Source organism: Eleginops maclovinus, chromosome 1, assembly GCF_036324505.1.
Source record: "Eleginops maclovinus isolate JMC-PN-2008 ecotype Puerto Natales chromosome 1, JC_Emac_rtc_rv5, whole genome shotgun sequence".
Classification (NCBI taxonomy): Eukaryota; Metazoa; Chordata; class Actinopteri; order Perciformes; family Eleginopidae; genus Eleginops; species Eleginops maclovinus.
In genome coordinates, this window is record NC_086349.1 from 8,576,331 (window position 1) to 8,600,253 (window position 23,923).

Here is a 23,923-nt window from a genome sequence, read left to right on the forward strand (position 1 = left end):
GAATTGAACACCACACTTTGACCTTGAGGAAAATGCTAGGATGCTGTATGATAGTTCCCCCACATAGCTGTAGGTGGAGGTTAGCCAAATGATTTGAAGTTGTCAGCTACAACCATGGGTCAAGCTTCAGGCTTACAGCTCTGCTGAAAGAAAAGGCTGGTGGAGCACCTCAGGGCTTTTCACAAGGTGGTGCCTCTGGTTATGAAGTTTAAGGTCTTCGAAGGTTTCTGGCAAGAAAAGCAACCATCTGTTGAGCAGAAGTTCTGTAAATGTTCTTATTGCTGTATTTCTTGAAATAATGGCTAAACAAAAGCATGCAAATGTGTGTTGATGTGTGATGGTTAACAAACTTCTTCCAAAGTCAAAGCTAGTTGTCAACTTTATGGGTACCGACTCAAACACTTTGAAATAGGCAGTAAAGTAATTAAAGTAAGTCTTTTTTTAATCAAATGATCCCTTTTACTTGATTTAGTCTACACTCTTATGCAAGTGTCCAAACACCAGCATGGAATGCAGTGAGCTCAATGCCAAGAAGGGCACAAACAAGAAAACAAGCACTTATCAGAGTCTAGAAAACCAACCTCTGAATTTGCAACATTCTTAACATTTTGGAGCTAAAACTGGGTTTTCGAAATGTCATCTTGCGGCAAGGAATTCAAGAAGAGAGCAGCTCAGAGATATGAATGAGGTCTACTTTAAGGACAGTGGCACACGACTCCTTTTTGTCTTCGCTTCATCGCTCAAGGCCTGTTATTTTAGAAGAGCAGCAAATCTGTTACAGGAAAATGGAACAACGTGCATGAAAGTATGCCAGATTTCTTCCTAAAGTCTTGCCTTTTCATTGTCCCAATATGATCTGCTTCTTCTCACGCTGCGTACAGGGCGTCAATTAACATTCCAGGTCTTGGCCTGTCAGGGAACTATAAATCATTTGTGCCTCACCTCTTCTCTGTGGTCGCACTCCTTTCTGCTGTAGAATAATGACAGGAGAAGGAAAATGAGCTAAGCACAAGTTTAGGCCTCTTTACCCTTGTTTGGTTGCTCAATCCACGGCGTATGCGGCTGCAGCTGGTCTTCCCCATGTCATTCTTTTTTATGGCAAGTCCTGATCAACTGCATCAGCCTTGTGGGATGAAAATAAAAAAAGTCCATAATGCATTGCGAGCTGTTTTTTTTGTTTTGTTACATAAATATATTCTGCTGACTAATAACAATTTAGTTACCATAAGCATTAAGTTGCTATCTTTTCCCAGGCTGCCTGCATTTGACTGTAACTAATTGCACTTCAAATTTGCACTTTGGAAAGCATCCAAAAACAATGACAGATCCTGACCACTGAATGTTCCGAAACAGAATTCCAATAGCCGCTAAATCTGTAGGCTAGTGTACTTTTAAATGTGACGGGTACAGCCGGAAATGTTCAAGCCACGGTCTTAAAATTCTCGAGACCATGGAGCTGTTTGCCTCAGGGATGGTTCTATAACTGCAGCTTTCGACAGACATTGCGCACATTTGTCTTGCTCCATGCCATGTGAATACCACTCTGAAAACTGAGACACAAAAACATTCTTTGAATATGTTAGACACACTCAAGATTTGGCATTACATTATAATAAATCTGACAGTGCTTGCACGTGTAGCAAATCCTGGATGCTGTAAATATTGATTTGATGTGCACCCTTTATCATTATAATTTTACAGTATCCATAACAGCTGAGGTGCAGTGAGACAGCAATACCGTGCATCATAATACTTAAAGTAGAAAATGTTTCCTGACCAACACAGGCATGTTAAGGCATACAAGATCCCCCACAATTCCCTCTGTGGCAGACCATAATTAAACCTAGGTCTTGCTAGTTGCAAACAAAAATAATTCAATTTCCATCAAAGACACATTTTGAAATTGTTTAGCGTTGGAAATTATTTGTTAAGATATAAGCAAAGGTTCTCTGCTTCCAGTGCACTTTCCCTTTGACACAATCAAATATAAAGATACAAACTATGCCCCAAGGAATAGGTAGTTGTAACAGAAAGAAGGCAAGGCCTATGTTCCAAGGAACAACATCATTTTCATAGTGTATTGAAATGACAATTGACTTTTATGGAAACCTGAATTAGGTTCACAATGCTGTCACAGCTTGGACCGTCAGCATGTAGTTAAGGGATATACTGACACCTTCTGACGGCAGGACGGACTGCAGCACTGAGGAGCAATAATATCCATTAAGTATTTTCACTATAGCAACATGTTGCAAAGGCATGAGACTCCTAGAAAGTGAACAGATTAGCTATCTTGATTTTATATTACTGAAAGAAAACATCTTCTAACCTAGCCACAGTTAGCAAGGCTCTATTGTGCTTTTTGGGTTTTCCCTGTCCTGTAGTGTGTTAAATAGGTTTTTGTCCATGTACATGGTCTGCAATGGCTAAAATCCTAAAGTACCCTCCAGAGGGAGTTTCTCTCCCACACACTCCCCTCCATGCCTGAAACGCCCCCATTGAAGTCCTTTGTTTACCTCCATTCCATAATGATATCACAATGTTACACTTTCACTTCTATTGGCTAGTGCTCCAAAAGGTTGTACAGGGGTGGGACATCTTTAAGCAGTTGACTAATCACAACAGACCAACTGACCAATCAGAGCAGACTGGGCTCTGGTTTCAGACAGAGGGTGAAAATAAGTGCTGCAGCACAGGCAATATGATAAAAATAAACACCTTTTTTAACATTAAAGCATGGAAACATGTCACAGTAGAGGCACAAAATACAAATATGAACCTGAAAAATAATAAGTCCTCTTTCAGATTCTGGAGTAATCTTTCTTCTTCAAATCAGTGCATCAAAATAACTTCAGTTTATAAAGTCAGGAAAACACAAACCAGAAGTGACCATTTAATGATCTTTAGAAGTAAGTTAAACAACCATTTATTTTACAGTTTTAAAATGTCCTCATGGAGGAACAGCAAAGTACACTCAAAATGAAGATTGATCAAAAGACAGTTTTCATATTAATCACCGTTTTAAGTTTTTTTTTCTCCTTTTTTTCTAATTTTTTTTATCAAAAATTATAAGTGCCTTCAACATAACCATGAGAGTATTCAGCTTGCAGTCATAGAAATATTTACACCATAAAACTGACAAGCCCATTTTTTACTTTCAGCATCGGTTTCACACACCTTATTTCATGTCTCTTTTAGACTGCTTTGTTTTGTTGCACAAAACAAAAACAAAAAGACCCTGAAAAAGACAATTATAAATGAGAAAAATACACAAGAGCACAGATTAAGGACATTAGTATTTACAGCTTGGCTCAAAGAGACAGTTAAGGGGAGAGATGGAGACAGATGATCAACACATCCATTAGCGGCATGATGTCGAGTACACATTCTTTGCCTTCATGATTTCAGTTCACAATTTGAAAATAAAGCATGCTATAGTCTGTCATGAAGTCAGGGCTAACATGACCTCAGGATGCAGTCCTAAATATGAGAGGATGCTTTTCAGACAGCAGGGGGCAGTAAAGGCCCATATCAGGGAGGAGGAGGAGAACAGGAATACACACAGAAATGCAACCCCTACAATATAATGGTTCCTTCAAAATGAGGATAAAACTTCATAATGTAAAAGCACTGTAGTAACAGAGTTGGGTTGATGACCAATACAAAAACAAAAGGAATCAAGTCTGCCCTCTGAGGGGCAAAATACAAAGTCACATATGAAAATAGGTTCTAATCAATTTTTTTTCTCGATACATTTCATGTGTTGAGCGTTTGCAAAAGACGGTTTGGCACAGAATCAATTTTAAAAATATTTTTTCTTGAATATCACTCCTGGATCATGTACAGATCCTTCCCCCTATTCCCCTCCCTGCCCCTTCCCAAAGAAAAAAAAGAAAACATTTGATGATCTGTCCTGTAAAATTATTCACTTGGTCTCTCCACATTGCTTCAGTCTTTAAATATGTATAATATATACAGTTTAACAATTGTCCACAATACCCTAAGACTTAAAGAAGATGCAAACAAAAATAAACAAATGAAATACTCTTTATATAGTAGTCCCCTGTTGAGGCATTGAGTGTACAACTCTAAACGTCCCCTCACGAGGTCCTGGGGCAGGGAACACCTCGGGATGGAGAGCTGAGTCCGGAAATGACGTAGAAGTTGGCTGATGGTGAAGGAGTGAAAGTAGTATGATGGATCAGGCTGAAAAGATTCTTGATCTTTTTCCAGGCAATGACTTTCTTTTTTCGTGCGCAAGCGTGGCGGATCACGAGAGTAATTCCATAACATGTATCATTTTATACTCAAATCTGTACAGAGTTCACAATTCTTTTCCTTAACATAGTGCAATGACTTATCATGTCGTTTGTCTTTTTTTTTAAAGAGAAAAAAAATCACAATCACTTTCATGAAGGTAAAAAATGTCCAATAGGAAGGTCTCAATCCATAGCTGTATGGATGCTATGAATTAGAAAAGCTATGCACAACACCTCCAAAAATGGCAAAAAATGAAACGAGTTATCAAAAATGATCATCAAAAATCCCGGTTCAACCCTTTAGATCCTCTCTGTAAAAGGAATAGTTTTTGGAATTCGATGTCATTGATTGACTTAAGGACTTGGTGAAGTGAAAGAAAAAGGTGAGTGCATGCTTAATAAGGTTTTCCTTTCTTTGAGTCAAACTCATAAAAATATGAGGCAATTCCAGTTTAGAAAACTGGACGAGTCAAAAGGGCTGGTGTTGGCTTTGTTCAAGAAAACAACGGAGGTATTTAAACAGAGGCAATGACAATCATGAGGTGAGGGGAAATGCTGGAGATGCTGTTGAGAAGGTCCGGGGCCAGGCGCGAGAGGTGGCTCTCCGAAAATTCACACGGTGGGAAAATCTGCACCACATAGGCTGGCTGTAAATCAAAAGATAAGAATAACATGATGAGAGACAGAATAAAATATCTTTGAGATGTCATTGTAAAACACAGGTAGAATTAAAAAAGAAGACAAGTTTTGAGGATCACAGACCTGGTTAGAGCCAGGGTTGGGGACATTGATAATGCCAGCTGCCTGTTTGGCCTGCAGGTAAGTGATGAAGCCACTTTTCAGGGCTTGAGTTTGACCAAGGACATCCTCTTGATCTCGACCACAGGGTAGAGCCAGTAGCAAACAGTAGTCATTGTCCACCTGCCATGAATGATAATTCTTTATCATAAATGTAAACATAAAAAACACATCCCACAGAGGTTAGGTTATTGAATACAATGGTACATGAATTGTGCAATCAAATCTAAACTTTTGTTGTGCTTTTCTGAGGTAGTAAAAACAAAATACTCACAGTCATTCTGCGTGCCACACTCTCCAACTGGGAAGCCTCAAGCCTCATCCTCTGGACAATACGGAGAAAAGGGCCTCCCTCTGTGGGCGGTAGCGAGCGCTGGGCCAGTATGGTGTTGCCAGAAACAAAGTGTAACTGGACAGCAGCCTGGTCATTCTTCAGTGCCAACATACCTTGCCATACAATAGGGTATTTCTGTAAAGCAGAAACATGTTTTATAAACACATGCTTATTCATTGGTATTGTCTTGAGAGTGTTTTCATAAATAATAGCTGGTCAACCTGCTGTCTTACCGTCAAAAGCTGCACCATGTCAACGGAACGATGCCCCGACTGATCCAGCTTAGAATCAGGCCGTGGATGCAGCGAACTTGATTGAGGTACAACTGGTGGAGGTGTTGGCAGGAAGGCTGGAGGGCCTTTCTGTAGAGATAGATCTGGCTTGTGAGTAAGACTCATAGGAGAGGACATGGGAGACTGGTATGAGGGGGAGACTGTATCCCGAGATATTCGGGAAATGTGGGAGAGGTCCGTAGAGGTAGCATGGCGGAGATGGGAACTCTCCGGCTTGGAATCACTGCCTCCCCCATATGACTGAGAGATTTTGCCCCTGTGACTCATCTCAGGCTCCTGAGGAATCTGATTTAAAAACAAAAATAAAAACAAATGAATAATTGATGTACATGGTTATGCTCCATAAAATAATACAATACATAATACATAACACTGAAATATCAGCTAAATGTCAGTAACAAAAGTTCATCTACTGACCTGTGTAGATGTTATGCCTTGATTAGGCAGGCTGTGTCCAGATGAAGGATGTCCTGGAAACTGGGATGGAAAGCCTCGCATGTCGCGATATATTGGAAAGGAGCCCGTCCCTGCTTGATGCATCAGCTGAACCCCATGTGGGTGAGGCGACACCAGGGCAGGAGAAGATGCATGGACTCCCCTGATTCTACTTTCGCTTGAGGGTGGATGTATCACCTTTCCTTCTAGTGGTTTGAGAGATTCTTTTGTGGAAATATCAATGCTCTTTGCCACCATAGGACTCTTTGAATGTCCAGAGATGTTGTTTGAAGGAGTTATCCTCTCTGAGGACTGTCTTGCTTCTACAGCAGCCTGCTCTCCCAGTTGCTGGTGCATCAGGAGGCGATGGTGCATGTCTCTGTACTGGTCTATGCGCATGCTTGGGTGGAGTACCCGGTGATCACTGTGAATCATCATTACATCTGATTGGAGCTGGGGCACAGAAGGTCTGCTAAGGGCTTGGTTAAAGTGTCTGTTGTCTTCTTCATTAAGACTATTGCTGCCACCACCACCTGAAACTGACCCCTGGGGACTTGAATGGGACTGCAGTACCAAATCTCGGATAACATTTGGCTGCGGTGTGTTTGAGCGTTGTGATGGCCCTTGGTGGGAAGAGGACAGCGAGTCAGCTCGCCTTCCATAGTTTATCGCAGACATCGGTGGGGTGTTCATCCTGGCTCCATGAGCCATTGCCTGAGTGACACTATGAGGTTGTATTATGACGGAGGACTGCTCTGAGTGTGGGTGATGCATACTAGAATGATATGTAGACATTTGTGGCATGCCATGACCCAGAACGACAGAGGTTCCTCTAGGAGAACTGCCGGGAGGACAGGCTTTGACAAAGTGTGAAGGGGATTGAACAGCTGTTCTTGGGGACTGGGGTTCTTGCTTTTGGTGTAGAGCTGACCGATCAGTTGGGATGCTAGGGCTTGGGCTCATGCGGCTTCCAGACGGTGATGGGTGGTGTGGGCTCATGACTGGGCTTAAATTAGATTGCTGAATAGCTTTGCCTAGTTCAATTTTTTTTTGAAGATGTTCAGACCCCATTCCTCTATTGCCATGCTGCTGCTGTATTACAGCTTGGTTGTACATCAAGACTTGCGGAGAACTAACTGGCTGTTGGTACATCTTCACAACACCACCCTGGGATGTTGTGTGATAAGGGGCATCAGATTTTTCACACACAATACTCTCATGTTTCATACTTGAAATTACAGGTTGAGAGTTATATGATTGGCCAGTCAAGAGAACCCCTGTGTGCCCGTAAACTGTATGTGTTGGACCTACTTTTGGGGTAGGCGACTGGGATGGTGTTATGAGTGGGTCCTGCTTTATTGAAGATTTGGACACAGATTGCTGAAACTCTATATCACCAGCACTGGCTTGAGGAATTTGACTAATTTTGGCCCTCATTCTGTGAGGTCCTTCAGTTTTCTGTCCGGAATAACTCAAAACAACAACACCCTCTGATGTATTGACCCTAAGCCCAGGACTGGAGCCAGAACTGTAGGGAGTGGGCTCAACAACAGAGCGTGCTCTAGTGCCATCTTCTACTACATCCATGCCATGGTAGCGATTATTCTCATTAGAGTTTGATCTAAACTTTTGCTTGGGAATAGAAATTCCAATGCTCCGGTTGCTAAGAGATATCCGTGGGGTTTCCTCTGTATCATAAGGCATTGGAATTCGACTTATCACTGAGGTAACAGGAGAAATAACTGTATGCTGGATCTTGTCTCCACAGTTCTGTTGGGACTCTGACAATGGAAAGGGTTTGTGGTGTATGGGCTGAGGGGGTAAAGGTGGTCTCTCTTCATGATGTAACTGTCTTGAACCAACTTTTTCAGAAGGATTTTCATTCTCTGACATCCGTGATGGTTCCGACAGTACAGATGTCACCATTGTGGTAGGTATAGAATTGCTGTTTGATGCAGTCACATATTTAGGTTCCATTAGTATTTTTCTTAATGTACTAGAACTAGGGTCAATATCTGAGGCCTTTGTGTCAGGAGGCAATGGGGGATTTGTTGAAGGGGTTCCAAGTGCAGTCGATGCTGGTGGAGAAGGAGTTACCACTGTAACGTGACACGGAGGAGCAACATAGATTCTACTTTCTTCAATTCTAGGAGGCCAGTCTTGCGAAATTGGCATTTTGGCAGGCCGCAATAGAGGTATACTGAACTGGGACACAGGTTGTGGGCGGGCAGGAGCAAGAGTAGGGGTAGGTAGTTCTTCTACTTTGGGATTCTTTTTACTACCCGGGGTGTTGCTTTTGCCTGAGTGAAAGGCAGATTCTTTTGGTACAGGCTGTTCAACTTCAGGCTGTTCTGCCTCTTTGGGCGTGTCTACAGTTATAGCACTTGTAACAGCACGCCTACAAGTAGCAACGGCAGTGACCACCGAAGATGCTGCAGTGGCCCCAGCTGTAACTGTGACTGCTTTTGAATTGATCGTTTCTGGGTCTTCTGGGATAGACTCTGGTAACTTCACTGGGGACGGCTCTAGTTTAGGAACCTCTAAAGCATTATCTCCTTTCTTATAAGCTGCGCCTTTGCGACCTCTTGACTTCTTTGGGGTTTTAGGTCTAACTCTGCCCGTTTTCTTAGGAGTTTCAAGGAGAGGAACATCATCAGCTGCCTTAGACTCTGCTATTAGCCCTTTTGGGCTGGGTGTCAGAGGACCATCATCGGAGTCTGCAGCAAGTATACTGTTGATCACCATGTGTGTTTCAGGTTCCATGATCTCATTGGAGGAGGGGGATGTCAGGGATTCAGGGGTAGGAATAAGTGCAGTGTAAGGAGGAGGAGCTGCAAAATGATCTGCATCTGCCAATGTTTCTTCCGCTGTAATGGAATCTATTGCGGCTGCAAGTTCAGTCTCGCTTGCCGGATTAGCTCGCTTCTCTTCCTCAACCTCGACTTCTGGTTCTACGACTACAGGAGGCAATATGGTAGGTTGCTGTGATGGTGGTTCCTTATACGGTCGAGGAGGTTGCTCAACTGAAAGTTTGGCAATATTTTCAACCGCCTGCTCTAGTTCCATCTGCTGTGCTAAGAGAGTTGCTGGATCAGCAGGAAGTTCAGGTTCTGATAGGTTGTCTTCCTGTTCCTGTGCATCAAATTCTTTAGATTCTTTTGGAAACCCTGTGCTTTTTGTTTCCTCATTCTGTTTAACTACAGTCTTGGTTTTGATAATAGTCGGGGCTTCAAATGACTCCGGCTCATCATCCTCTGAACGAAGTAAACCTTTAACGTCATCAACGCTAACACGGATCTCAAGATTTTTCAAGCTGTGTGATTTCTCTTCAGCAACTTGCTTGGCATTTCTTTTCAGCCTTGCTGTTTTCATTTTAACACTCTTTTCAGGCTGTTGTCTCCTATCGGAAGAGCTGGTTTCTTCCTTTTGAATGTCCCCATCAATAGATATATTTCCAACCGGATCTTTTAGGTCTTTTTCATTTCCGTCCACTGGTGAGCTTGAGTTTTCTGATAGCTTCACAAACAGTTCAGAATCAGCTTTAGGATTAAGTTCTGACTCATCCTGACTTGCCAGATCAGCTTGTCCAGCTAGCACTGTAGTGCTCCCAGACTGTTTGTCTATTTTACCTCCTTTCTTGTTAACTGGAGCAGATGAAGTAAGTTGTATTTGTTGCACTTTCTGTGTGCGGGGTGAACGCCATCCCTCTACATTAGTGGAAGTCTCTTTGACCTCTGTGTCATCTTCAATCATTTTCTGCTGATCCCCCTTAATTGGTGAAACATCTCCACCTCGTTTAAAGCCTTTTTTAGGTGGGCGTCCGCGTCTTGCAGTGGTAGTTGGTATTGGAACCTCCTGCTGTATTGGTTCTTTATCAGCAACACGTTTGCGCATGGAGCGGGATGACTCCAGTACGTCTTTGCAAGCTTGTTCTTCTTCGTGTAGCGTTGCGTAGACTGATTTTACATTCCTGCGACGTGTTCTACCATGGATCAGACTTGACTCAAGGTTTTGCTCAGAATCTGATGCATGAATTGGAGACTTGGATGTTACTCTGGACTCAAATGAGGGTTTTGGTACTTCTCCCCGAGGAGATGAGGCCCTTTTGAGTTTCTCTCGGTCAATCCGTTCACTCTTTCGTGTTGCAGGCTTATCTGTGGCAACAATTTGGGATTGTTGTGAAGTACGTAATGCTGAGAGTGGTTTTGCCCTTTTATTCTTGGGTTGTCTGCGTTTTGGTAATGGTCTTCTTTCCGCCTCAAGCTCTGGCATACATGCATCACTATCCGTCTCAGTTTTCTGGGATTCTTCACATTGTTTTGTTTCCTGATTCGTTTCCAGTTTGTCTGGTTCTGTCTTATTAATGTTATATTTTTCTTCAATCTTTGGATAGTCAGAAAAAAGGCACTCTCCAGTCTCTTTCTCAAAACCTTTTTTTGAAGCACAAGGAGTGGGAGGCTCATCCTCTGCAAAAGGAGCATGTTCCTTTGCCAAACTATCTCCAATTTTTGCTTTGGGTTCAATTAACTCTACTTTTGTTTCCATCTCATTTTCCGGCCCCAAATTGACAAGTGGAGGGTTGATGATTAGCTTAGGAGCAACTGGTTTCATGTCGTCCATAAGAAAAGAATGAGCTGGAGATACCACGACAACTGCCTCTACTTTTTCTTCTTTGACAAATGACAAAGGTTGATCTGAGGGTGGAGTTAATAGTTCTTTCTTTTCTTGTGAAGACATTTCTTTCGGTGGAGGAACAAAAGGTGGTGCTAAAAAGGTTAATGGGGGGCTGACTGATTTATCATTTACCTTCAGTACTGGTTCAGATTCCTTATCAGACAGCACATTATCACAACTATGCACTTCATCTCTTTTAATCTCCACTGTCAAGATATTCTCAATGTCAGGGAGTGGATGGTCTTTGTCTCTTTGTTGTTGAAGCTCCAAAAAACGACTTTGGAAAAGCACTATGGGCTCTTGTGGCATGTCAACTACTCCAGTTTCAGACTGTGCCTCAATAGCACCTGGCTTTGCCAAAGGCTTAACAACTCCAGACAATAAATCTGGGTCTTTACGTTCAAGATGCTGTAAACGACGTGAATCCTGTTCAAAGATTGAGCTGTGCAGGAAGCGAGAAGCAAACAGGTCTTGTCGCTCTTGGTCCTGTGGCTTAAGTTCTTCTTTTTTATCATGCAGCTTTTCAACTGAGTCAGTACGAATCTTTTTCTTTTTCATATACCAAGAAGGAATAGGTCTGGGTGCAAGCTCTACCTTGTCCTTATCTGAACAAATGTGGGAAGTTGGAAAACGTGAGGGGAGAAAGGACCAATTATCTTCCCTGGAGGAATACAGTGTCTTGGCTCTTTCAAGAAGTGCTTTAGTGTCAGGAGTTATAGTTTTATCTAATGCAAATGAATAAAACTTGTTCTTTTCCAATGAGCCTGAAAGCTTCAGATCTGTCATCCTCTCATCGCGTTCCCTGAGCATATAAGACAAGGAATTGTTGGACTTGGGAGACATGTGTTTGGTTTCTACATCATCATCTGAATCAGACTGCACTTCTCCCGGTTCTAAATCTTGGCCAAGGCGTTTGTGGATGGTTTCACGTTTTGCAATATCACTGGGGAAAGTCATTTCCATTCTCAGTGAGTCAGACTTTATTTGTCTTTCCCAACATTGCATTAACTCCTCATCACAGCCAAGCAAGGTTGTCTTAAGTTTTGGGACATCAGTGTCAGAAGACTGAAAATGTGTGGCTGTCAGGCCCAAACGGTTTTTCAATGACTCTGTGTGTGAATATTTCTCATCTGTTGTTGGAGAAGATTTTCTATCTTTCTTTATAACTGACAAAGAAATTTGGGCAGTTTCCTCTTCCTCATTTGCAGAAAAGTGACTACGTCCTATTGACGATGTTATACTCTGATAAATCTCCTCATTCAGCTTTTGGGAACTTGAAAAGTTGCGCTCTCTTTTTGCAGTGACTATTTCAAAGTCAAAATTCTCTAATGTTTTCCTTTTACATGAAGAGAAATCATCATTTGCCATTTCCTGAATTGGTTTTGGAACATCATACATAATATAATCCTTTTCAAAGTCATGAGTGTCTTTACTTGCTGGGTTTTTAAACATGACTAACTTATCAGGGTCGACATGTTTGGGATGGAGCCATCGACTCTGTTCAATTTGTTTTGTGCAAATATTTTGGTCAATGGGAACAAAGTGTTCATCTCCGTCATCTGAATCTCGGCAGATCCCTCTTCCTTGTTTGTTTTCAGACACACTGTGTTTCTGTTGTTCTTTTAATTCATCCAAATCAATGATGCCATCATCTGACATCTTTGTAAGACTGGGGCTGTGTTCACTTTTAGATCCCTCTAAATCCATTTTAAGGTAGGGAGAGTCTGATTGATCTGTAGAATCTTCAGGCTGTTCCCCTAGCTGTGACTGCTGCTCCAGAGAAAAGCCTACAGAGCTGCTTTCAAAGTCTCGTCCATCTTTAGGACTGCTAACTGAAACCATCCTGACACATTTTTCCATGTGGTGCTCCTTTTTATGCATCCCCTTTATCAAAAGGTTCTTATCAAAATCTGTCTCCTTAGCATTGCTCCATAGTTTATGAAGTCCAGGTCTAACAAGATCTTCCTCAATAGTTCTTTTCTGTCTATCAGTTTTCCCAGAGTCCTCAAAACGCCTTTTCCTTGCAGCCAAACGATCAATATCCACCGATATACCACTTTCAAATCCCATTTCAGATTTTCCATGTTTCTTTGATTTGATTTTAGCATCCTTATCAATAACCTCTATTAAACTGTGCATATTTTTGTCTCTAGGGACCTTTACATGCTTAGAGGCATCACTTTTTGATGGTTCTGGACGGAATGGAGGACTTCTCTGGTCAGTTGAGGGTGATGCCAACCTGGGACTGTCACTACCACCCCTCTGTATTTGTTTTTCTTGGACAGATTGGCCAATCAATTTTCCTTCTTTTTCTTTAACCCGTGTTAGTTGCACAACACAAGGAAGAAGGTCTAACCTTCCTTTGCTTGAGCATTCTTTTGGAATTTTACTGTTTTTACCTCGAACGACGGACTCAGGGCCAACATCTCGTTCAAGTTCAGGTTCCGTCTCAGATGCTTGGATACTAGGTGATGCAACTTTTAGCTTCTTAAGCCTCTGTTTATCACTTTTGTCCTTGTCCCCACGATCTTTACGTCCAGCCCGCTTCTCCTTTTCAACCAAATTCCCTCTTTCAACTTCAAAGACTCTATCTTTTTCAAGTTTGTCAGTTTTAGTATACCTTTCGGTGCGGGCCTTTTCAAGTTTTTCAAACCTAGGGGGGGAGATTGAGCTGCAGCTACCACTTCTTTCAGAAGATTGGCAGCAAATACGGCGATCTGAGTCACTTGGTATCCTCTCGGAGAGTGAAGGAGATGCGGCAGGACTGGCAGGACGCCGAGAGGCAATGTGAGATGGGCTTTGGCTACGCTCAACAGTCCTCCTTCCATGACCCCTTCCACGATCGGTTTCAAAGCGCTCTCTCTCTCTTTCACGTTCCCGTTGCAAATAGCTGTATTTGCGAATGTCCTGCTCATAAGGATCAGCTCTGTATTCTCGATATTCCCTGGGGTCTTCAAAGTATTGTGGATCAAAGTAATCTCCCTGATATGGGTCCCATTCAGTAAAGAACTCACGACTTCTGGCAGGGTATTTGCGACGTGGATCTTCAGTATATGTTCCTGGTGTTCTTACATTTTCGAAATATTGTCTTTCTGCTTGAAACTCATATTGAGTTCGTCGATCATCCCTGCCAATAAATAAAGACAAAAAAGTTAGTTTTTTTACATTTAAGCACCAAAAATATAGTTTTAACATTGACACTACTGGGACAAAATAGCATTGCTTAAACAAAATACACAAACCTTCTTTCCGTGAGGAGGTCATAAAAGTCTCGAATATCCTGGCCAGAAGCCTGCATTGAACGATAGAAAGCCATCTGACTTTCCTGATTGGCGAAGTCCACCTGAATAAAAATAGGTTAATATGCATTTTTTAGATAATGTCCAGGATTGAGAACACTGAATATTACAGAGCAAAGCTTTGTTTTGCTTACCTTGATTTTACTGCCACCTATCTTCCACCCCTTTGTGTCTTTGACAGCGGCTTGTGCATATTCAATGTTGTTATACAGGATAAGGGCCATTCCTTTCATTCTGTCAAATACAACCTGCGGAAGACAGAGGAAAATAGAATCTCAAGGAGCCAGGAAGAAAACAATGGGCAACTGTGAGGGGGGAAATAAAACAGACTTACCTTCACAACATGTCCATAGCGGCAAAAATGTCGAGTAAGAAACTGCTCAGTTGTGTTTGAGGCTAATCCATCCAACCAAACGCATGTTGTTGGCATACTTTTTCCAAAGCCCAGCTGAAAAAGTAACCATAAAACTTTAGATTCCAATTATTACTTCCAACAGTACAAATACAAATGGTGCTCTTAAATACTGGTATATTAAATATGGTTTTGAAGATATTATTTAAAAATGACTTAACGTTAATCACCTTTAGTCTATTGTTACCAAGGTACTCTCCATCCATCTTCTTTATGGCCTTACAGACACTGGCAATGTCACAGTATTGTAGAAAGGCATATTGTGGGGCTCCATTCACCTTCTTAATGTCAATATCCTTAGCAGAATAATAAAAACAAACATATGCTGTCAGTAAGTGTGGTCTTTTTAAAATGGTGCATTGCATATATAATGGTCCGTATATTGAACCACGTCACACCAATGACCTACCACTATTTCTCCAAAGCGTTGAAAAATGTTAAGCAGATCATGGTAACTGGTGGTCTTCTCCAGGTTTCCAATGAATAATGTTCGTGTAGCCTTCGGGTGAAACTCATCTATCCTCTCGTCCAAGGGTCGAAACTCGTTCTCACTTTCCGTTTCTGAAAAATACATCGAGAGCTCATTTGAACCTTGTGCGTTTTGATGATTCATGTTTGTGTTGCCATATATCTAAAGATAAGCACTTACCAGGGCCATTCCATGCTGTGACTTCAATTTGCATCCCGAAAAAAAGCTTTCCCTTTGATGCTCCAAGTGCTTTCTCTTGGTCCTCTTGCTGGCGGAAAAAGACAAGGCCGTAGCGCTCCTCTGAAGCTCCGTGGATTTGTACAGACGTGACCTTTCCATGTTTCTTAAACTCATGGAACAAACCATCCTTCAGGCTCGTATCTGTAGTAGAACAAACAAATGTTTTTTTTAAATGTGTATACCAACAAAAAGAGTAAATGTAGATGATATTTTTAACTGGTATTTTCAAAAGTCAGTGAACATTTGAATGGATATACAGAAATACAATTATTGCTGGATAAAACTTTCCAAATGCAGCTAAAAACTAACCTGTAGAGCGTACAGGAAGATTTTGGACCTTGATGCCAAAGCTTTTACGTGGTTCATCCTTGTCAAGAGAGGATAAAGGAAGTGCTGAGGGTGCAGGAACAGCAGCAGACTGCACTGAGCGTGCTGGGGACTCATCACTTGAACTACTGCTTGAGTCGCTGAAACAAAGGAGGAACATTCACTTAGATGTTGTTGGGACTTAACAGTCTAACGATCATGATGGAGGTTAAATGATGAAATGGTCATTTTCTGTTACTGTGTATGGTTGTTGCCGTTTTCCATCTAAGTTATATATAAGAATGTAGCAAATTATTATTTGACCTTAACAAAATGATCAAATGTAATGATATAATTTGTAGACCTTATGCAGATTTTTCATTTTGCATTGCTACACTGTAAGTGCTAATAATACATAATTCATAGATGTAAAATATGTGCTAAATGCTTTATTACAATGCGAAGAACAAAAGTTAGAAATGTTATTTTTGTAAACTCACAAAATGTGTTTTTTTCTCTTACTAATCTGCGGGTAAGGGGTAGGATTACAGAATGTATTGTAAAGGCAAATGTATGTGCACAATTTCAGATTTAATAAATAGTGATGCATTTTCATAAAAGCCAGTCCAACGCATCATGAATGTGTCCGTAATAAACACTATGTCTCTCAGCAGAAGAGGAAAAAAAACATCCTCCTCCCCAATTTATTCAGTGCATCTGGCTATCAGTACAAAAAGGATGGATTTGCCCGTCAGTGGCAAATTCATGGCTGCCTCATTCCCATGCTTCTCTCTGCTTTCTAGGCCCTCTGCTGTTTGTTTCCTTCTCACTTTCTCCTCCTTTGCTCAGACACTCCCGGAAGTGCTGCTGACGGAGCCTGGCCTGTGGGAGTGGGCAGGCAGCCAGCACTGGCCAGAAATTTCCAGTTCCAACTGGATCTCACGGAGGGGGGGAGTCATTACACATACACAGAGGTAGGCAGTGAGAAAAATATACCAGCCGTCTCCTGAAATTTCCCCCATAGCACTACCTCATCAAACCACATGTGTCGCTGCACGCCGTTCAAAGCTGTGGACTCTGCTGTGTCCAAAGGTGATGCAGTAATTAAAAAAACAACTGGAGAAGGCTGAGGGGAACATAGGTAGTGGAGTACGGACATGCTTATGTTTCCTAAACTGCACACTGCAGACATTTGAACTTCCTAACCTTTTGTTATTTATGCATACCTTATACAACTCATTGTCTACCATAAGCTAAATCAACTTATAAACTTCGAGAAATCTGGATGAAATTATCACCACAGCAAATATACAAAAAACGAATGTAAAATTCAAAAATTAGCAAGTCAAATTCAAAATACAGCAGCTGCCAGATTCACTTGAGTTACAAAACTCACAGCCATTGTTTGTAAAATCAAACCCGTAGACCTAAACTTAACCACAAGCATGATCAGTAGAAAAGAACCAATTCAGATCAAATCTCAACACAAAAAAGGATGCCATTGAAGCAGTTACATGTAGCAAAGGTCATTTTCCGCTTTGACTCCCACCAGAAATCGCCTACCCAGCCAACAGCCTTGTAAAAACAGATTAGTCTTCTGAAAACAATGCAACAGTGATCATACAAAAAAGGGCAAAGTAGAAATGTGCACACTGGTCCAAAGGTCTGCATATTATCAAGATGTGTTTAAAAATCAAATTGAAAAAACATACGATGGACTTTGTAAGTGATGTCATCTTTCAAAGTGGCGCCATTGCCCATTTATGGATTGATTTGAATTCTTGGGGGGGGGGGGGGGTTAAAGACCATGTGCTACACACTACTGTTTCCTGTCATAGTGTGTTTTAGCAATATGATCACTAACATCTTAGTTTGGATTAATTGTCAGTTCTTTTCTTACACTATTTTGATCATCGTTGAATAAAAAACGGATACCGTATTTGCTGAAGAAACAGATATTAAGACACAGTATTAGGGAGTATGAAACTTTGAAACGGTTAATATTATAAACCACAGGTTCTGTATTGAGGCATGTTGAGAAACATTGTATTTTTGATAGGAGTCTGCACTAACCTGTGAAAAGGCAAGTAATGCACCAGCAAGTTGTTGCTTGTTTGCAACTCTGGGGTCTTCAAAACGGTTGCAGAAATGAATACAGCTGATGTAAAAATATGCCGGTGGAATTCCATTACGTTGAAAAACATAGAATTATAAACTCTCTATTTATTTCTCCGGTATAGAATTCAATTTTACAATTGGGTCTACATTTGAGAAAAGCACACCTGTTGTGTTTATACAGCCACACTTTTTTATGTGATGTAGTGGTACAAAATTAATTCAGTGACATTGTTCGTAGGATTTTCCAGCAAAAGCTTGAGTAATAGTGAAAATAATGAAATGTTATGTAATTAGTATACGCTAATATTATAAATGTACACTAAATAACGGAGTGCAGACATTAATGCTTTTTTAGCCACCTCAAAAATGTATTCCCCATCCTGCTACAGTTGTGACCTACACACACATAAGCAGCAGAAAATGACAGATGGTGGTAATAGTATTAAAAGTATAAGAAGCATTGGTTGATTCTCTGGAATAAAGGTGGACAATCATTTGAATCAGCATTCAGAGTAAATACTCTGTCCAGCACTTGTTACAGAGTTGGATGCACAAAGGTAAACAACAGCCACACGCAAGGTTAGAAATCTTGACAGCTTCACTCACCTGCCACTGGTGCTGCTGCTGGTACTGCTGACTGAGTCTGAGCTGGAGGAGCGGCTGTGGGAGCCTGACCCGCTATGGGAGCGTGCAGGGCGGGTAGCCTGACTTGCCAGTCTCTGCGGAGAGGGATTTCGCGAATGTGTTGAATGTGGCGACCGGCTTCGGCTGTGGCGATACGAGCGCTCCCCGCGCCGACCCCTGTCCTCCCTGTAAAGGTCCCTGTGAACCACACTGGCCAAAGTAAAGGGTTCCCTTGCACGAGACTCATAGCGAGGCTCTGGCGTCTCAAAGCGACAAGGGCTCCCGCTGTGGGAGCGGTAGAAGCCCACAACGCTGGACGTAGATCCACCACTTCCCACCGTCGTGGCCACTGCTGATCCAACCGTTCCGGTGTTGGCAGTGACAGCGCTAACAATAGTTCCACTGACTCCAGGTGACACCGATGTACCACTTCCGCTGGAGGTACCAGACACACTACCAGCCGTGCTTAGAGTCCTCTCTCTAGCTTCACGATAATAGTCTGTTTCGTAGTGCCGCTGGCGTTCAAAACTGCTACCGGGACGCTCATGATGTCCGTAGGTACTGTGATCGTACGGCCGATCCCGACTTTCAGTCGTCCTATCAAACAGGAGGAGAGAACAACATCACATTACAGTTTCATTCAAGCCAGCTTCTAGCATCTGACACAGTCTGACATTGGACAAACTAAATTATTAGGTGTCTCTGGTGGGTTTTTCTTAATTAGACACATGGGAAGACAGGGTACTGAAGTGTTTGGAGAAGGGTACTTTTTTCAGGAATTTAAAGAGATCATTCCTTAAGCCTATCAACTAAACTTAAAATGATGAATTGTTTGTGGCAACTGAGCATTTTTAAACTGTTTTTTGACTTGGAGATGAAGTGTTTCAGATTCTTTTGCCAACATATCAACCACTTCATATTATTTCTACAATAATGCTGTGGGTAACTGTATACATGTGTCCATTTGGAGGTGTTAGTGCAATCTTCAAGATTTTTTTTTGTTTGAAATAGATTTTCTTTGAATGCAGATCATTCAATATGTTCTCAGTTTTCTCTTTTGTAAAAGGCAACACAGTATTTTGAAAATACAATCAACATAAGACAACAAAAAGAGATTTTTAGCAAACAGCATGCTTTCAGTGTTTGAAATAACTGAAATCTATAGCTTATTTCAAAGTATAATTGAAGGATAGAACAGACTCGCACAAAGATTTTGTAAGAAATTCATGCCGTTATAGATTGTCAAGTCATTCTGGTCTTGCAACTACAACAAAAGCCACTTTTGAGGCATTTTATTCATTTATCTGGGAGCCTTTGTTAAAGATTTGTAAAGGTGACTTATGACAAGTCTTTTGTTTATAATGTAACACAATTTGACACCACTTGTTCTCCTGAAACAAGGTCTTCAAAGCACCTTTTATGATGGTGCACATTAGAAACGGTGCTAACAAGGACGCTCTGCACAGACCCGAACATCCGCGTTATGAATAAAGCAATCAGAATTTAATTTGGTAATACCACTGCTGTGTCATTACAGCATAGTCATATTACCCAACTCCCAGTAATGAGCAGGACAGGACAGCAATTACCACTGTTTGAATTCCGATCAAATTATAAATCAGAAAATTAGCCATGATGTTCCAACACAGGGAGGAATATGGTTTTATATAACCCGTTCATACCCTCATTATAATGGTTCTTTGAATAAGATGTTTTCTCTTTCCTCCAGTTTAAAAAAGAGAATGGAAAAGAATTAGGACTCAAAACGGTGGCATATTTTAATGGTAAACAAACCTAAAGTTTGTAACAAACAAAAACAGGTTATGTACTGTTCAAAACAGCCATTATGGCATTATGGTTGATGAAATTAACAGTGTCTTGTTGGACTAGTGTTTTAATATGTATATCATATACCTGCAAAGTCCTTGGTTTATGGTCTGTTAAGCCCCTCAATAACTCCCCTATACTCGCTCCCTGTATTTTCTGTCAATATCTACTTTAAACTTATCAAGTAGTACATAACTGGAATTTAAGTTTCAACAGAAATAATATGTTCTTTTTCATTTCAGAAGGAAATTAATCTTACAATATTAAGACTGCGAAAAGAGGAAATTCAATCAATTCCCAAGATGGCATTTAATAACTGTCCAGGATGATGTACTTATATGTTGTATATTTGATTGATTTGGACCAACAGAGACTGTTTGATTACATCTGTGTATAGATGTGTGATGTGGTTGCAAGCTGCATGTAACTGTCCGTAAGTACGAATCAAAGACGTTTGTATCATGAAGAAACTTCTGAAAACAGCATCCTTTGGTCAGAATTGTTTTTATAAGAGTGAAAATGAGAGCACAATACTCTTTATTACTTCCATCATTTATTGATTTCATAGGCTACATTTTGATGTGTTTTTGGTTTTATGATATTCCAACTTTAATAAGATGCTGTGTTGTGTTTCCATTAGAAATGTTACAAAATGTTTGACTGTATACCAGTTGATATGGAAATGGGTTGTCCCACAAAACATAAGCCATACTTATTGAATGTTTTATAAAACATCTCCAAATCTAAATAGTGTACATGACTCGTAAAAGCCAAAACTGCTTCCTGCATCTCGCTTAAGCTTTAGAAACCAAGTAGCTGAAGATGCTATCAAAAGGCTGCCTCCATTTCTCTCCGCAGATATACGGCATAAGTGTCTTCTTATGCATCACTGATGCCCTGTGATGTCCTCAAAGGCATTTTGGTAAATTATCCATAAGATGAGTTTCTTATAAATAACCAACCTGACCTTTAGAACTGAAAATGAATGTGTAACTCATATTCACATGCCCTACTTGATGACTTTGATAGACTGCATTCATCCCCTAAAGTTAACCCTTTGTACTGACATAACCCTTTAACTGTTTCCACAACCATTCATTTCGAGGATTAATGATTTAGGTCTGTGTTGGTACTAAGGAAAAATTGAAGTCTACGACAAATGTTCAGTGTTAGTCACTGCAATTATTCTATACTATCTTATGTGGCTATTCTGTGATGTGGCCAATCTGGAAATATTCATCCATGTGAAACATTTGACATTAATGTAACCTATAGACACTAACAACTTCCATTTATAAGCTCATTAATGGTAATCTTTCATTAAGCCTTTCTAACAAAGGCAATTGCCATGGGGCAAAAGAACAAAAGACGGCGTGAGATGCATAGAGTCTCCAGGATGTTGAGGATAAATTGGTTTAGAAGACCCGCACAATGTCTGTATTTCAGTGCACTATACATAAGTACAGCGGGTCGGGGGCAAATTCTGTTTCAGCTTATTTGATTTAATCATGTGTGTGCTGGATTCATGAATAACATCTATGGTATAACGATGTCTGCTGTGAAATTGATGGATTACCTTGACCCCCGGATGCTCTCAAAAATGCTAATTTGGTGGCGCAGGCTCACTGCTCAATAGATAGCCTTCAATTTCACTTCAATTTCACTTTACACAAAACAGGTTCTACATAATTCATGGAACTAAAAAGATAATTCAGTTAGACTTTTTTTTTGGCAGAATTTCCATCAGTGTTTGATTATTAGTCTGCTCTGGTGCATGCTAAGCAAATCAACTGTTATGGGATTACGTGAACAGCATAATTATAAGGATGCATTCCTGCAGCATGCTAAAAAGGCCTATAATGTGGAGGCTCAGCCATCTGGGAGCAATACACACATATCAATTCTATTCCAAAAATCCCCAAAATATTTATAAATAGCCTAATGTTAAATATCTTTCTGCCATACAAACCAGCAGTTAAAGTGTGCAGCTGCGGAGCACCCTGTTATCTCTGTAGGCTAAAGCACTAACCACAGAGCTTGGGTTGGGCTTCTATCACTGTATGTCATTTTATATCATGATTGTGATACATATCTTTATCTAGTTTCTGGAAACTCAACTGAAAAACCTTTTATTAATAAAATAACCAAATTGGAAGGTCTGCTTTCGGTTAATCCAGTGAATTAAATCCTAATTAAGGTAATCCATCAAATTGAAGCCGCAGTCCTGTAAAGCCGGCTCTGCCATGAATCAGTCCTTCTTATTGATTCGCAATGTGGCTTGCAGTCCAATATAGGCAGATATTTTTTTTAAAAAGGCACAGATACCACAGTATGAATGGTCGAGAAAAATCTCTGACCTTTGGGGAAATGTCTACCATCTCACTGCAATTATCGTTTTATCGGCAAAACATACATGGAGACGTTTTAAATCCAGTCAGGGACTTAGGGTGGATTTAATCTTTCTAGCTGCATATTGCCTGAAAATGACTGTGGTCAACTCTCTACTAAGAGTGAATTGCTATAAAATTATTTTAATTGTGTTAATTTCTCATGGGTTTGAGAATCAAATTTTGAATCTGCTGGATAGAATAAATACTCAAAATAAACTTGCTTATGATAAAGGAAACTGCAGCTGTAAGGCCGAATCCAGAGGCTAGAAATAATCATTATTTCATTATTGATGAATAGGCAGGCTTTTATTTCTAATTAAATTGATCAATCATTAAGTCTATAAAATGCTTGGTCGCTGCTTTTTCCTAGGGCCTTAGGTTATATTTTGGTGTTGTCCGACCAACCGTCAGAACCTCAACCTGAAAATTATTGAATTTGAAATGACATTCAACCTATAATAAAGCAGAATGATCGTATTTTCTGCTTCATGAAATATACCGACATAAAATGACTGAAGCAAATTCAGATATTATTTGAATAGTTACTTAATTGTGTGGCATTTTTTTCCTTAGGCACATATTTTTCCATCTTTAAATTGTATCCTTTTACTTCATTGTTTTTTCATCATAATTTTCTTTACTTATTTAATTTTAAGTATTAATATTTTAGTTTGCCACTGTTGCTTTCTGACTTGAACTTTTGGAAATATGAAAATGGGTAAATCTTTAATCTACAGCCCAGTCCTTTAGCTATATTTAGACCGTTTTTTCATATAGAACTTTTTTTACTTTGATCACTATGCATTAATAAAAGCTGAAATATGGGTCATCAAGGAGGACGGGGTTACAGGAGTTAAAGGTGGGGACAGTTCAGAGGAAGAGAAAAGGAAAACAATACAAGGTTTCTGCATATAGACACACAGGCAGTAATAGCATCTATGCACCAGCTACTTCGGTTAGTGGGGAAAATGGAGAGAGACAGGGGTTCAAACTAGGGGGGTTAGAGAGGACAGCTAAAATACACAGGGCAGGACATACCAACCTTTTGAGAGAGTGGTAACTTGACCTATAATTCCAAATAAAATCTAGGGAGATAGAACTTTGTGAGCAGAAAAAAATGGGCAAAAATGTTGAGTGGAGATGGAGAAAAATAGAAGCAAAATTGTTCACATCAGAAAATGTAATCCTCATTATCGGGCAGGGACCCACGCATTCTTGGATATGTGTCTGTTGGATTTAAAATGATGAAAACAAACGTGGCCTTCTTTACGGATCCATGTTAGGATGTTTTGCATGCTGGATAATGTCAACTGGAGTTTGTATAACAATCCAAACGTGGGGGTCGAAAATATCATCGCTGCAGTTGAGTCCAATAAAAAATAAATACATCCAGGAAATGCACCATTGTTTCAACAACAGCAATGATGAAAGTGACAGAAAAGTGA

The 23,923-nt window shown here is 40.5% G+C and overlaps 1 protein-coding gene across 1 annotated transcript; it reads right to left on the reverse strand.

Moving 5' to 3' along the window:
• Positions 1-2,910: 2,910 nt before the first annotated feature.
• On the reverse strand, positions 2,911-23,786 carry spen (spen family transcriptional repressor). Its single transcript, XM_063885192.1, has 14 exons — positions 23,521-23,786; positions 18,244-18,858; positions 15,523-15,680; positions 15,154-15,354; positions 14,914-15,065; positions 14,675-14,800; positions 14,427-14,540; positions 14,227-14,340; positions 14,036-14,136; positions 6,102-13,920; positions 5,625-5,969; positions 5,332-5,526; positions 5,022-5,198; positions 2,911-4,906 (listed from the first exon to the last, which is right to left on the reverse strand). Exons 1-14 carry the CDS (start codon positions 23,667-23,669, stop codon positions 4,775-4,777), a joined length of 10,398 nt encoding a protein of 3,465 aa, XP_063741262.1. The 5' UTR covers positions 23,670-23,786; the 3' UTR covers positions 2,911-4,774.
• Positions 23,787-23,923: the final 137 nt, after the last annotated feature.